Raw genomic sequence first — 12,471 nt, forward strand, 5'->3', positions numbered from 1 at the left:
TTTGATGTCTAAGAAGGATAAAGAATTGTCAGAAATTTCCCTGGTATATTTAAGAGCCGGGTGAAAAGAATTGACTGCCGTTATGAATTGAGTGACCTCCTCTCTGGTAGAGGAGATAGCACCGATACAGTCGTCGATGTAGCGACCGTAGAGTTCAGGTTTGGAGCCGTTGTATTGGCTGAAAAACTGATGTTCGACAAAACCTACAAAAAGATTGGCATAGCTAGGTCCCATTTTGGCGCCCATGGCTACACCATTGGTTTGTTTGAAGAAGTTGTTTCCGAATGAAAAACAATTGAGTGTTAGCACTAGTTCGGCTATGCGTAGTGGTGTTTCAGATTTAGGTTCCTTAACAGTACGTTGATCAAAAAAATGTTTAAGGGCCAGAAGGCCTTTGCCATTAGGAATGACAGTGTAAAGAGACGTAATATCCATGGTGAAAAGAAGTTTTTTTTGGCCAAGGAAATTAAAGTCTCAAAAAATTTTAAGAGCGTGTTGGCTGTCTTTAATATATGATGGTAAAGTTTTGACGATGGGAGCCATAATTTTGGGCAACTGCAAGCCGAGACGATGGACTGACCAGGATTGTTAGGTTTGTGAATTTTAGGTAAAAAGTAAATACAAGAGACGTGGAAAAAAATGACGAGACGTGGAAAGGAATGACAAGGACACATCGAAACCAGTCGCTAGACATTTTAATTTACCTAATCATTCTAAGCAACATATAACCAATTACAAAAATGCTAAGACCTAAATAAAATTACTACTATAACAAATATAACTAATATACAGCAGGGGAATAGCTAAAAATCTAGGTTAGCACACGCGCACATAGCCGGGATAAATGAAGATTTAAAACGATCAGTGCGAAAGCGCGGCCTGCTAAAAACGCGCCGGTGTCTAGTATTGTAAGCTGGAAGATGCCTATCTGGCAGCAAATTATATAATTTGTGAGATGGATTTGAGACAGACAAAAACAGATCCGTACATAATTTCACGCGTCTGTCATAGAGCGAAGCTACACCGTGCCTTTCTAAAGAGTCATGGTATGACAGTTCTGGTGAAATGATAGATAATGCTCGTCTTTGAACCCTTTCAATGTCATCACTACGATACGCAGGTAACGCATGATGGAATATTTGTGCGCAGTATTCCAGAACAGGCCGTATAGTTGTACAATAAAAATTAATTACGTCATCCGCTGGAACGCGGGCTCTCTTGAGGAGGACTAAAAAGTATAATCGTTTGTTTGCTCTTTTTATAACATCATTGACGTGGTTGTTCTAGTTTAGGTTACACGAAATCGTCACGCCTAGGATCCTAGCCGACTCTACCGTCTCTAATTCTTTGCCATCTACCAAGAGGGGAGTGAAATGGTGTTTCTGCCTTTTGTAGACGATGACTATAACTTTGCATATGTCAGCGTTAAGCTGCATCTTCTGTGCTTTGGACCAATCCTTCACCACTTTAACAGCGGTTCGGGCGTCACCTAATGCGTTACGCGGGACGATCTCTGCCACCGTCGTGTCGTCAACCTACTTCCAAGTTTGAACCTGGGGAATTCTTAGATCGTTTATCATTAGCAAGAAGAGCCATGGCCCCAATTTTGTCCCCTGAGGTACACCAGCTGGTACGGGGCCCCACTCAGAGAGACAATCAGCAGATAATTTTACGCGTTGGTAGCGATGAACTAAGAAGTCGACTACCCAACGTGCTACACCCCGACGGATATCAAGACTGTAAATTTTGTGAGTGAACAGTTGATGGTCAATGTAGTCAAAAGCTTTGCGGTAGTCAAACAGGACCACCCTGACTGCAGATCCCGTGCCATCAGTTGCGCGCGTCCAGTGATGGAGCATGGACGTCAGAGCTAGGGCCATGGAGGATTTCGGTAAGGCTCCAAACTGGTCGGGATAGATAATTTTCAACACAGCCGGACCGATGAACGCAGATACCACGAAGTCTTCGGCTAATTTGGAAATTATTGGTGTGAGGGAAATGGGTCGTAAGTGCTTGTTGATGACTTCGACGGGTTTCTGTTTAGGAATGGGTACCACATCCGCCAGCTTCCAAGATTGGGGAAGTTGTTGCTCAGCAAAGCTACAATTAAGGATGGAAGTCACTGGCTGAGTTACAAAGTCAGCATATTCCCTAAACACCCAACTAGGTATCCCATCGGGACCCGCAAACTTGCGGGGCTTCAACTGTCTGATTGCAGTCAAAACATCGACCTCAGAAATGGTTACCACCGCCGAGTTCGCTTCGAAGGGTGGAGTAGCATCGAGTGGCGAGAAAGACTTCATTTGGTCCAGAAAGGCAGAATTAATAGCGTTTGCGACATCACGGTCTGGAAGATGGTGATCCAGTCCCTCAACGTGGGGTGGCGAACGCAGACTGTCAGAACCTGACGCAGGGGTCATCTCAGCGACACGCTTGACCTCCCCCCACCATTGGGAGGACTTGGTGTTCTTTAGATGTTCAACTTTAGAAGCAAAAAACCTCTCACGAAGAGTTTTCTGTTCCCGGTTAACAGTATTTCGAAGGTGACGGAAGCTGGCTAAATTCCCTGACATAAAAGCTTACTGACGCTTGGCGATTAGAGTCTTAAATTCAGGAGTAATCCACGGAGGGTCATTAAGATGAACCTTAGATTTCACTGGGGGCATGATAGCGTCCAGTCCTGCAGTGATCATGTCACACAGTTGTCTAGAGCGATCATCATTGTTAGGGGCAGAATCCAAAATGGACCAATCAACGGCTGAAAAGAACCGTCTATTAAACAAATGCAATATTTCCAATTAGTTTAATAGTTCAATTGTAAAAAGCTTCGAACTTTTATAAATTAATACTCTACCTTTAATAATTATTAACCACAAATTGGGGGCTATCAAAGCAGCTACAATTAAGACCAGCCGTCTACAGTTAAAATTGAGAGATCGTTAGTTACTAGACACCTTTTCGCGTCTGCTATAAATACCTTGAATATATACCTTTGAATATAAACCTTGTTTAGAATAATCCATCACTACAAGATATATATTTATAGGTATATATTCAAGGTATTTATAATAGACGCGAAACGGTGTCGAATAACTGACGATCTCTCAATTTTACCTGTGGACAGCTGGTCTTAATGTTAGGTGCTTTGATAGCTCCCAATGAGTGGTTAATAATTATTTAAGGTAGAGTATTAATTTGTAATAGTTCGGGGATTTTTAAACTAATTGGAAATATTGCATTTGTTTAATCTTCTGCAATGGTTCCGGCTGGAAAAGTGTGCAGGCCTAATGGTTATGGCGCCCTGGCTAGACATGCTATAGGTGTGTAAATGGGTGCAGGCGAACTTAAAACGGGGAGTAACCATGTGATGCACTAGCATCCCATCCAGGGGGAAGGAAAAGTAGAAATATTTCGTCGCTTAGGCTGTATGGGCTACTGGCCTGACGCAGACTTTTTTTAATTCTAATACGTGCATCTCCATGAACAGTGCCGGTAAGCGTTTTTTTTTTTTTTTTTTCGAGACCCTCAGAGAAAATTTTCGTATTATATTATTTAATTAAGTTGTGAATTTACCATTAATTTTTAATCATCAATGTTCTTATTTATTTATTTACTTTTATTATTTTTTTTAATTTGTTATTTTTCGGTCATTCCGGGAATTTCGGGTATTCCGAGTATTCCGGTTCCGGATATTCCGAGTATTCCGGTTCCGGGTTCCGGATTCCAGCATTCCATATTTTCCAAACTACCTAAATGAGGGGGCATTAGGGTCTATTAGGAACCGCAAAATCGCAAAAAAATGCGATCAAAACCTAAAACCGCATGCAAAACCGTCTAAACCGATCAATTTGCACGTCTCAGTTGTCAAAATCCTAATCGATCTGATACAAGTGGAGCAACGTAGGTTTCGCGGCTATTCGAGATCAGCAGAGGCGTATAACTGTTGCTCAGATCGAAAAGAAACCAGAACCCCAATAAGAAAAACAGAAATAGCACATCGGATGCCAATTTCGATGTGCTATTTCAAAATTTTTGACGAAAACCGCAAACCAAATGCTGAGAACGGAAAATCCGCAAAACGCAATGAACAACAAATCCGAAAAACCGACGTTTTTTGGCACAAAAACCGAAAAACCGATCCAAAAAACAGCCTAAACCGCAAAACCCCAAACCCCAATGCCCCCCCCCCCCCCTCATAAATTCATCACAGTCTTCGTTCTTCTGGCTGAAAAATCATTCAGTTTCCGGCGCTTTGATTGATTCATCGCATTTTTTGGCGGTTTTCATGAGAATCACGTCGACTTGATCACAAAATAAGATTAAATTTATCATTCTCTCTAACCAACCTCACTCATATTTATAACATAAAGCCGATAAACCACACTTTCTATCGGTTAATAAACCACCTGGGATGTTGGGAGAACTGACTCCAAAAGTTCAGTTGTAAACCACTCGACTGCGTCTCGTGGTCTACAAACTTTTAAGGTGTTCTGCCAACATTCCGCGTGGTTTATCCTAACACCCCACATGGTTTATCAGTGTGGTTTATTGATGAAATTGATGAAACACTTGATATTTACTTAAACTCATCGAAGAAATATCTCCCTGATTACCGTCAGACCCAAAATTTAACCGTCAGCAGTCAGAATCAGAAAAAATTAGCAGTCTGATAAAGCTGGTTTTTGCTTCATATTATCCCCGAATGCAAATATAGACGCTACTTAAATCTTAAAATCTCTACCTGTCACCACATTTTCGCGCCAATAGGATTTCGGAAAAAATTTAAAACGACTCGTCATCCAAAACTTAGCTAATCCTATCTCAATTACCGTTATAAATCTCACATTATAAGAAATATTCAAGATATTCTCTGCATTTCCAGAACGTTCGAGGACACAGGGACATGCATGGCACTGAGAACTTTTAAAAAAACTTTTAAAATTCTTTAAACCCCTGGAGGAGTTTTGAAAAACCGTCTACCCTCCAAATAGTTTCGTACTAAGTTAATTCTTCATAACCTGACGGCGAAGTTCAATTGTTCATCGAAAACGAAACGGAATATTAACGAAGCGAGGCGAGCAATGAATTAAATAACATCAAAAAGGCACTACTATACGCTTCACTTTTAGTTTTCATTCGGCTTCTAACTCAGCTGAATGTTCTCTTATTGTTTCGATTTTCTCCAGTTAAATGGAGTAAATAGAACGTTGTTGATCCTTGAAGTATGCAGCACGCTTGTCACGAATTAATAAACCTATTATAAGTTCAACATAGAGTGAAATGTAGCTCTCGAGCAGGGGCATTGGAGGGTGAAATCTGATTGAGGTCTGAGTTTGATCTCACCTGGAGGACTAAGATTTTCTATTTATCCTAGGGTCTTTACAAAAAGATTACATCTTTGGGCGAGCCATGCTGTGCACTAAACATATTTTAACGCTAACAAATCGAACCGAGACAACGAGATTGTTCTTTTCCCCCCAGGCTGTTTTTCCGGTCACATATTATCTGCTCTTATAAGCAATGAAATACAAAACGATCTAGGAACTGTCGAATAAACTTACTTGCTGCAGCAAGAACACAGCCCGACGAGAGACAGTTTGTCTCATATTTTCTTCTTCCCTCAAGATTACAGGATTTGCTTTTAAAAAGCTGATGAACGAACAAAGTTATGAAAACTATCGCCAGAACCAACACAATCATGAAAACTGCCGAAACAAGGCACTCTTTTCCTGGCCTTTGTTTCTTCTCAAACGTTACTGTCTCGTTGCTTTCAAGTTCTCCTGGAACGTGTATCGCCTCAACAGAGTCCGAGACTTTGAGGTATTTTGCTCCAGACATTTCTTGACAAATTTCCAGGTTTTTAAAGGTCACTAACTCGTGTAAGTGATGTGTTTTGGTTCATTGGCCACCGCGCCTGCTAGCGGAAACTGAGTTGAACAATGAAAACTTCGTGTTATGTGCGTGAAATTTCAACGGTAACTTACCTTGTAAACTGTAGTTTTTGTGAAGGAAAAATAGATGTCAACGGAGGCAAGACAGACTATAAATTACTCGAAAAGTTCTCCGGTTTCACACGTGTTCGTGAGCCGACGAGGGCGTCCGAAAACAGAGTCACTGGGGTTGATACGCGTTCCGTTTCAAGGTGCGATCTGTTATCGAAAATCCACTCGATGATTACCATGACAACTGCTTCTTACATACCTTGGTGAACAAGGTGTTAAAATCGACTATGCAATCGCAAATGAATTTGAACAATGGTAACGATGCAGTCTTCATTTAATTTCATTTTTGTTGAAAAAGTCACGCAAAAAAAGAGCTTTTAGCTTAATAATATCTATGCTGTTCTTCTAGCCTTTGTTTAGAAAATGCGCTGCATGGCTCGCATAAACCATAACTTCTGCAGGATATCAAATTAAAAGATTACTCGAAAACTAGCGTACATACTTCCAATTAACAGTTACACTCCATTAACTGAACATTTGTTCAGTTGAACAAAGTAAAACGGTGCTAGCCAGTTACTTGGGATTATTTCGAGCAATATCACCAAACAATAGGATTAATTTAACCTAAGTAGCTGAATGAGCATACAAAAGAAAACCAAAGCACGGTGGACACCTTAATACTTCATAAGCGCAAAAACGATGAAACAAAGGTGGATCTTTACGAAATTTCAATAGTGGAAATATAGCCGAGGAAAAATTTCTTTTAACTTCATCAGACATTTGTTCTTCCCAACATCATGTCGGGAAGCTTTGAGGAACTAGCAGCCACACAATAGTTACATCACAACTGTAACGAATTTTTTAAGGGGTGTCTCTGTATCCTTTAGTTTTACTTCATCATAATACTGCTTACCTGAAGCAGTCACTACGCAGTCTGAGGAATAGCAGACTGGTGCCGCTGTTGATGATGATGTTTTAGGATTGTTCGTTGTTGAAGGATTTTTCGTTGTTGAAGGATTCTTCATTGAGGAAGGACTTTTCGTTGTTTTAGACGAGACTTCGTGATCTCCTTCGGTTTTCTGGCTGGTAATTTGCCAGGCATACAGAACGACAAAAATGATTGCAACAACCAAAACAACCAAGAACATGACCAACAGGACCTTTTCTTGTCTCGAACGTTTTCTTTCAAACGAAATTTTCTCATTTTCAAGGCCACCGCCATTTTGTTCGATACGAACGCCCTCTCCAAAATCAGTTTTCTTGACGTACTTGGCTTGGGACATGTTGCTGTGCTTAAAATCTCTGGAATCTTGTGTGTGAACAACACGACTGATTCACAAAGGCATGAGTCTAGGGCGGCCTCAAAGATGAGGAAACGACTTATATTGTATAGCTCAGACTGCGCCGGCGAGAGCTCTGCTCAATTCCCTGGATGAGTATGTAAGCGACAATGACTCTGAAGGAATTCATCATTGACTTGATAATTTCCCAATCGGTAAGAGAACATTTGCTTAGTCTACTATAGTGCCTTTTGTGTAAAAAGATCTATGTATGTTTTGTTAATTATCTGCTTTCATCAAGGCAGAGAGTGAACAATGGAGTTTCTTCGCATGGCGTCACCACAACAGAATAAAGCAGCTAAACAATGAAACACTGACCAAATCTATGTACCTGTACGTGGGAGTTATTTGCATGATTTTTCGTGTAAACGATTTTTTTTGTCTCAGTTTGCTAACCAAATATCTTCCTGACAAAAATATTCTATAGAATGACGTACATTTTAACCCCAGGTTACTTGTATCCAATACGTGGTTTACACTGTATTATCTTAGACTTCCTTTAAACTTGTTACTTTTTTTCTGTAAGTTTAGTTTAATTTGCTTTTTAGCTATTAAAGACGACTTGTAAACGGTCGTTTTCGAAGTTGAACTGTGAAGCGTTTACCATTGGTCGTCCTCGCTTGAACCCGCAGAACGTGGTTAGGTAATCAAGTTATAATGAAATAGAATTTCGAACCTTACATAACGCGCTGTATTCGTCCAAATATTTCTCCCGGCTGCATTAGATCTTTCAATATCTCAGGCCACTTCAATTACCTCAAGATGAATTCTGATAGGTGATTACGTTTTAATTATAAATTTCCTTTAAACCGTGGTTATTTTAATCATGGTACTTTATTGAATAAACTTTCGTATCAAGAAATACTGTAGTCCATAGTTCCAGCTCATATTTTTGCATCAAAAGAGAGACAGTGGTCCTTTTTTTATTGGTCTAGCTATTCAAACGTTTTTTGCGAGACTTGATGGAAAAGCTTTCGAGTGATCAGAAAATTATCAGCTAGACATTTTCAGCTTCATTGTGATTGTGTTTGTGTGGAACAGTTTGTGTCCAAGAGCATTTTTTTTTTGGCTCTATGGTTAAACAGAACTCGAAAATGCTAAGCTTTACTCACACCTGTATGAGGCTTACTTCAGATCTTTAAACGCACAGCGCACATGCAGGGGAATATCTATCGTGCACCCCTCTGAGCGAAATAATTGGATAAGTGGAAATTCAAATATACAGATTAGAAAAAACAAAAAAATGAAAAAGCACGAGACGCACGTAAACCCTTTAATTAAAAAAAAATGTTTAAATTTAGAGGAAAATGTTAGCAAGAAGGCCACTTTGGCGTTTTAAGACCTCCGGTTTCTGGTTGCCTCCCGCAACAGTGATTCAATGTGTACCGCAAAGTGTATCACGCAAACCGTTTTAGCGTTGACCACATTTGTGTAGCTACGAAGTTTTTTTATACTTTGGGAAATGAATACAGAAGCGCTTGCACTCCTAAAATAATCAGTTATTCTAGTATGGAATTCCAAAATCAAGCTTTTTCCTTTCTTTTTTTCAACTTGATAAACAGGGAACTTCTTGTTCCCACTGGTGAATCTGTTAGGGAAGGTTCCCCACCACTAGAACCGCACAGAAGTCCATTCTACTTTTGATTTCTTGACACTGCACCCTAAAAAGCTACTTGAAATGTGTGCAGGATGATACCATCTCATGGGAAAAGAAATTTGCTGACGATCGTTGGATGTAATTATCCCGTATATATTTTGATGACATCTGGCTACTTTAAGTTACTGTTTTACGATGAAAGCTGAGCGTTGCAATAAAAAATAGGGTAGTTTACCTTATTTAAAGTAATGAAACCGGAGACACCTTTAGTCAACATCTCACGCGGAACGGTTTCCAGGTACACACAATTTATAAAAAAAAAGTGCATAAGTTTTTTAACCGGAAAATAAATGATTGCCTTGAACTTAAGGAAATAAAAAAAAAAAAAAAATAGCAAAAAAGCTTTTTTGAAGTCATGGTATTCGGTAAACTCCGAGAGCCAAGCTGTGCTCATTGGAGGATTATACGGGCATGTAAAGATCAATCAATTCCGTTTGACAACAATAATGGAAAATCTCCCAAGCATCTACGAATTATGAAGCACTCACCTTCGGCACGAATCTTTTGTTTCAATCTTGTTTCTTTGTTTTCTCCACGCTCCTTATGATCCTTGCGCTTTGGGTGTGCGTCCTTTATAGCTGGTGCGTTTTTCTTTGGTCCACTTTTCTTTGGTTTACCTTTCTGGATATGTCTTGCTAATATCATGGAAGCAGCCAGAACGACGAGGAGAAAGACGCAAACGCCACCTTTGCTTGAGAACACCTTCATTTTTCTTCCCTGGCTTGACTAACACCTTGCCACTCCTTGAACAGAAATACGGTTGTCTTAAATACGCTTAAGATAGCTAATGAGACGCTTGGGGATTCCATGGACCACTTATATAAAGGTCATGACCGTGCTAGTCAGTGGTTAAAACTTTTCATCGCTGTTCACGTCATAATGAAATAGAATCGAGATATTCAACGTGCACAGCTTGCGCGTGATTATTTGCGCGTGAACCCTCTCACACACGCGTTTAATGTGCAGATCACCGTCTGTGTAACCAGAAATTTAAGTGATATTTTCAGCTTTTACAGTGTCAGCTTTGTATCGCAATTCAAGATAAACCTTAACTTATCAAGAAGCTGTTAAAAATAATCTTATCGTGACAAAATAGATTTGCAATTCTACTCGGGGCTTTATTGATTGTGAGTGGCAAAGACTATTTTTGGTACTTTAAATTCTACTTTTGCTGTTGCCTTAGTCTTCAGGAAAGTGACTTCTGACTCGTTGTGCCTGCTGGACATTAGCCAGTCAAACTATATCTGGACTAATCAGACTTGTATCAAGCACCATCCAAACCATCATAAGTTGATTAAAAGCAGTACTCAGACAGGTGGGGGCCAAGAAGATTGGAAAGTTGAAACGCCCGGCCAAGGTTGTGTAATCAGAGAGGAAAGTGTTGAGGACATGGTTTGATGCTACTCTGGTTTAAAAATTTAATTAATGTAACCGAAATTACAATTCATCCACCCAACGTTTTGACACTCCTGTCTAGTGCCTTTATCAGGCCTAGGGGTGACCTGATCGTTGGAACAAAAGGCCCTTTTGTGTTGAGTGTTGAGGATGTTGAATGAAATAATGATCCATGACGAAGTAGTTTAATTTTAGAGACTATCACCCGATTTAGCAACAACTCTTTTTCCCTGTTCCTTTATGAAAAATAAAAATTTTGAACTTTTGAACTCAACTCAAAAAACTTAATTAGATACAGAAACCTCAACAGTGTTCACGGGGTTAAAGGGGAAGACGAATATCAAAGCAGACAGGCAAGAAAAAAAGTACACGTCTCCGAACTTTTGCCACTGTACTTTGAGCCTCATATTTTATCGATGTGGGTTTAGGAGCCCCACAGCCGTCAATGATCGCTGATTTATCATATCATTTTAACATTCTCAAGCCTACGGCAACTTATAATTAACCATTTTACACCCCAACATCAATATGCCTATTCTCCATACTGTTCTATATACGTATCCTATGGTTACGACAAGGAGAATTTAGTTGGCAATCGGGAGCTTCTGAAATCAGAAGGGTAATACCGAAAGAAGAAATTAGAAGCAATTCATTTTAAGGGTTAAACGCAAGACTTTCTTTCGTATTCAGTAGGTATCTGTAACTAACTGCAAGTGAGTGCTTAGAGTGCCAACCAAGTTACCTCTATACACATTAATAGCCCGCGGATATTGTTGACAGGGACGCTCATTGTTTTCAATTGCGTTTTAGCAATAAGTGAGTGAACTTTGGAATATCAATTACACATTCAATAAAATTTAGAAATTTAAAATTTAAAACAGCTTCTGCTCGTATAACGCAACTGAGACTTCCAAACGTGAGCAAAATCGGCGGTTGATTTTTCCAATTATACCGCTGAATTTCACAAGAGGTACAGTGGCTGTCACTAAAGCGATCCTGCTTACGACACCTATATGTTTCTCTAACTACAACGAGGAGATCAAACAGATGAATCGCTTTTTAATATTCCCTAAAGGAACTTTCGTTTGAATGAGTTTCTCAAGAACACAAATAATAAAAAAAAGGAAAGAAAAAAGGGTTCAGCAGGTGTTTAGTGTCATAGTGTTAGGTTTTCTTTACCTGTTGAGGACTTGTGTTCGCAGATCTTTTCTTTTTCGTCAAATGGAGTTACCAACCAAGAAAGAGCCAATAGGCTACTCTTGAATAGTTAGATCCAGCTTAGCTTTACCTTCAAGCCAGTTGATGTGTTGGTCAGATTTATAGAGGAATGGGGTTTAAATCCGGTTGGACATATTTATAGTTCTTATTTTTAAAATCAATCACTTACCGTCGTGTCTCTTAAAATAACATGCATGGTGGGAGAACTGTAAGGGCCACTGAACAGATATGTACACAATACGGGTGGCAAATAGGCCTTAACTACTTTTATCATCAGTCCTATTGGCAAGTTCACTTTCAGTGGTTTATTGAATGGTGGAGCGAACAATCAAGCAAAAAGCGCAAAATTCTATACAAAGTAGGTTCGAAGACAAGTTGTATTTGGACACTAGGCTGTTTAATTATCAACTTGAACAAACTATTTGCTTACCAAATTACTGCGTAACGAAGCAACAGGTTGCTCAATATAGTAAATCTTTACGGAATAAGTGTGGCTAACGAACGCAGACGTACTTCCGGTTATCGCCGCGACGACCGGAAATACCAGCACGTCCACGTTTGGGAAGTTCCTCTAGTGGTCAAGTGTATCCGTTTGTCGACTCCCACTAATAGAGCTAGAGGGTATCATCTTGACCTTTCTAAATCAAGGAGATATTATCTTAAATTTTCAATCCCTCTTTCTTAAATTCTTCGTTCCAAACACGCAGGTCTCTGTCTTAGCGTTGGCAGACTATTTCGAGCGGTCGAAAATATCAGTTAGTCAACCCCCGTCAACCCACCGATAGAAGCAATAAAATATTCTCTTATCTCATTAAAAAAGAAACAAGTCTTAAACATTTTTGTACAAATAGTTTTTAGATTCTTGGGTCCTAACATAGGTCTCTGTCTTTGCGTTGGCAGACTTGGTCGAGTGGTTGGG

The 12,471-nt window shown here is 39.7% G+C and overlaps 1 protein-coding gene across 3 annotated transcripts in view; it reads right to left on the minus strand.

The window, feature by feature from the left end:
* Window positions 1-11,707, minus strand: part of LOC111325264 (endothelin-converting enzyme homolog) — a 32,399-nt gene extending 20,692 nt beyond the window's left edge. Inside the window, exons 1-2 of one of the 3 annotated variants that reach the window (XM_022929045.2) lie at window positions 11,514-11,707; window positions 9,428-9,682 (exon numbers count right to left, since the gene is read on the minus strand). In XM_022929045.2, coding sequence (XP_022784780.2) covers window positions 9,428-9,647 — 220 coding nt within the window. In that variant the 5' untranslated portion in view covers window positions 9,648-9,682; window positions 11,514-11,707. Of the gene's footprint in view, window positions 1-5,561; window positions 5,887-6,855; window positions 7,403-9,427; window positions 9,683-11,513 lie in introns of those variants that run through there. The other 2 variants (XM_022929040.2, XM_022929044.2) reach the window with 2 other exon arrangements.
* Window positions 11,708-12,471: the final 764 nt, after the last annotated feature.

This window comes from Stylophora pistillata, chromosome 8, assembly GCF_964205215.1.
Source record: "Stylophora pistillata chromosome 8, jaStyPist1.2, whole genome shotgun sequence".
NCBI lineage: Eukaryota > Metazoa > Cnidaria > Anthozoa > Scleractinia > Pocilloporidae > Stylophora > Stylophora pistillata.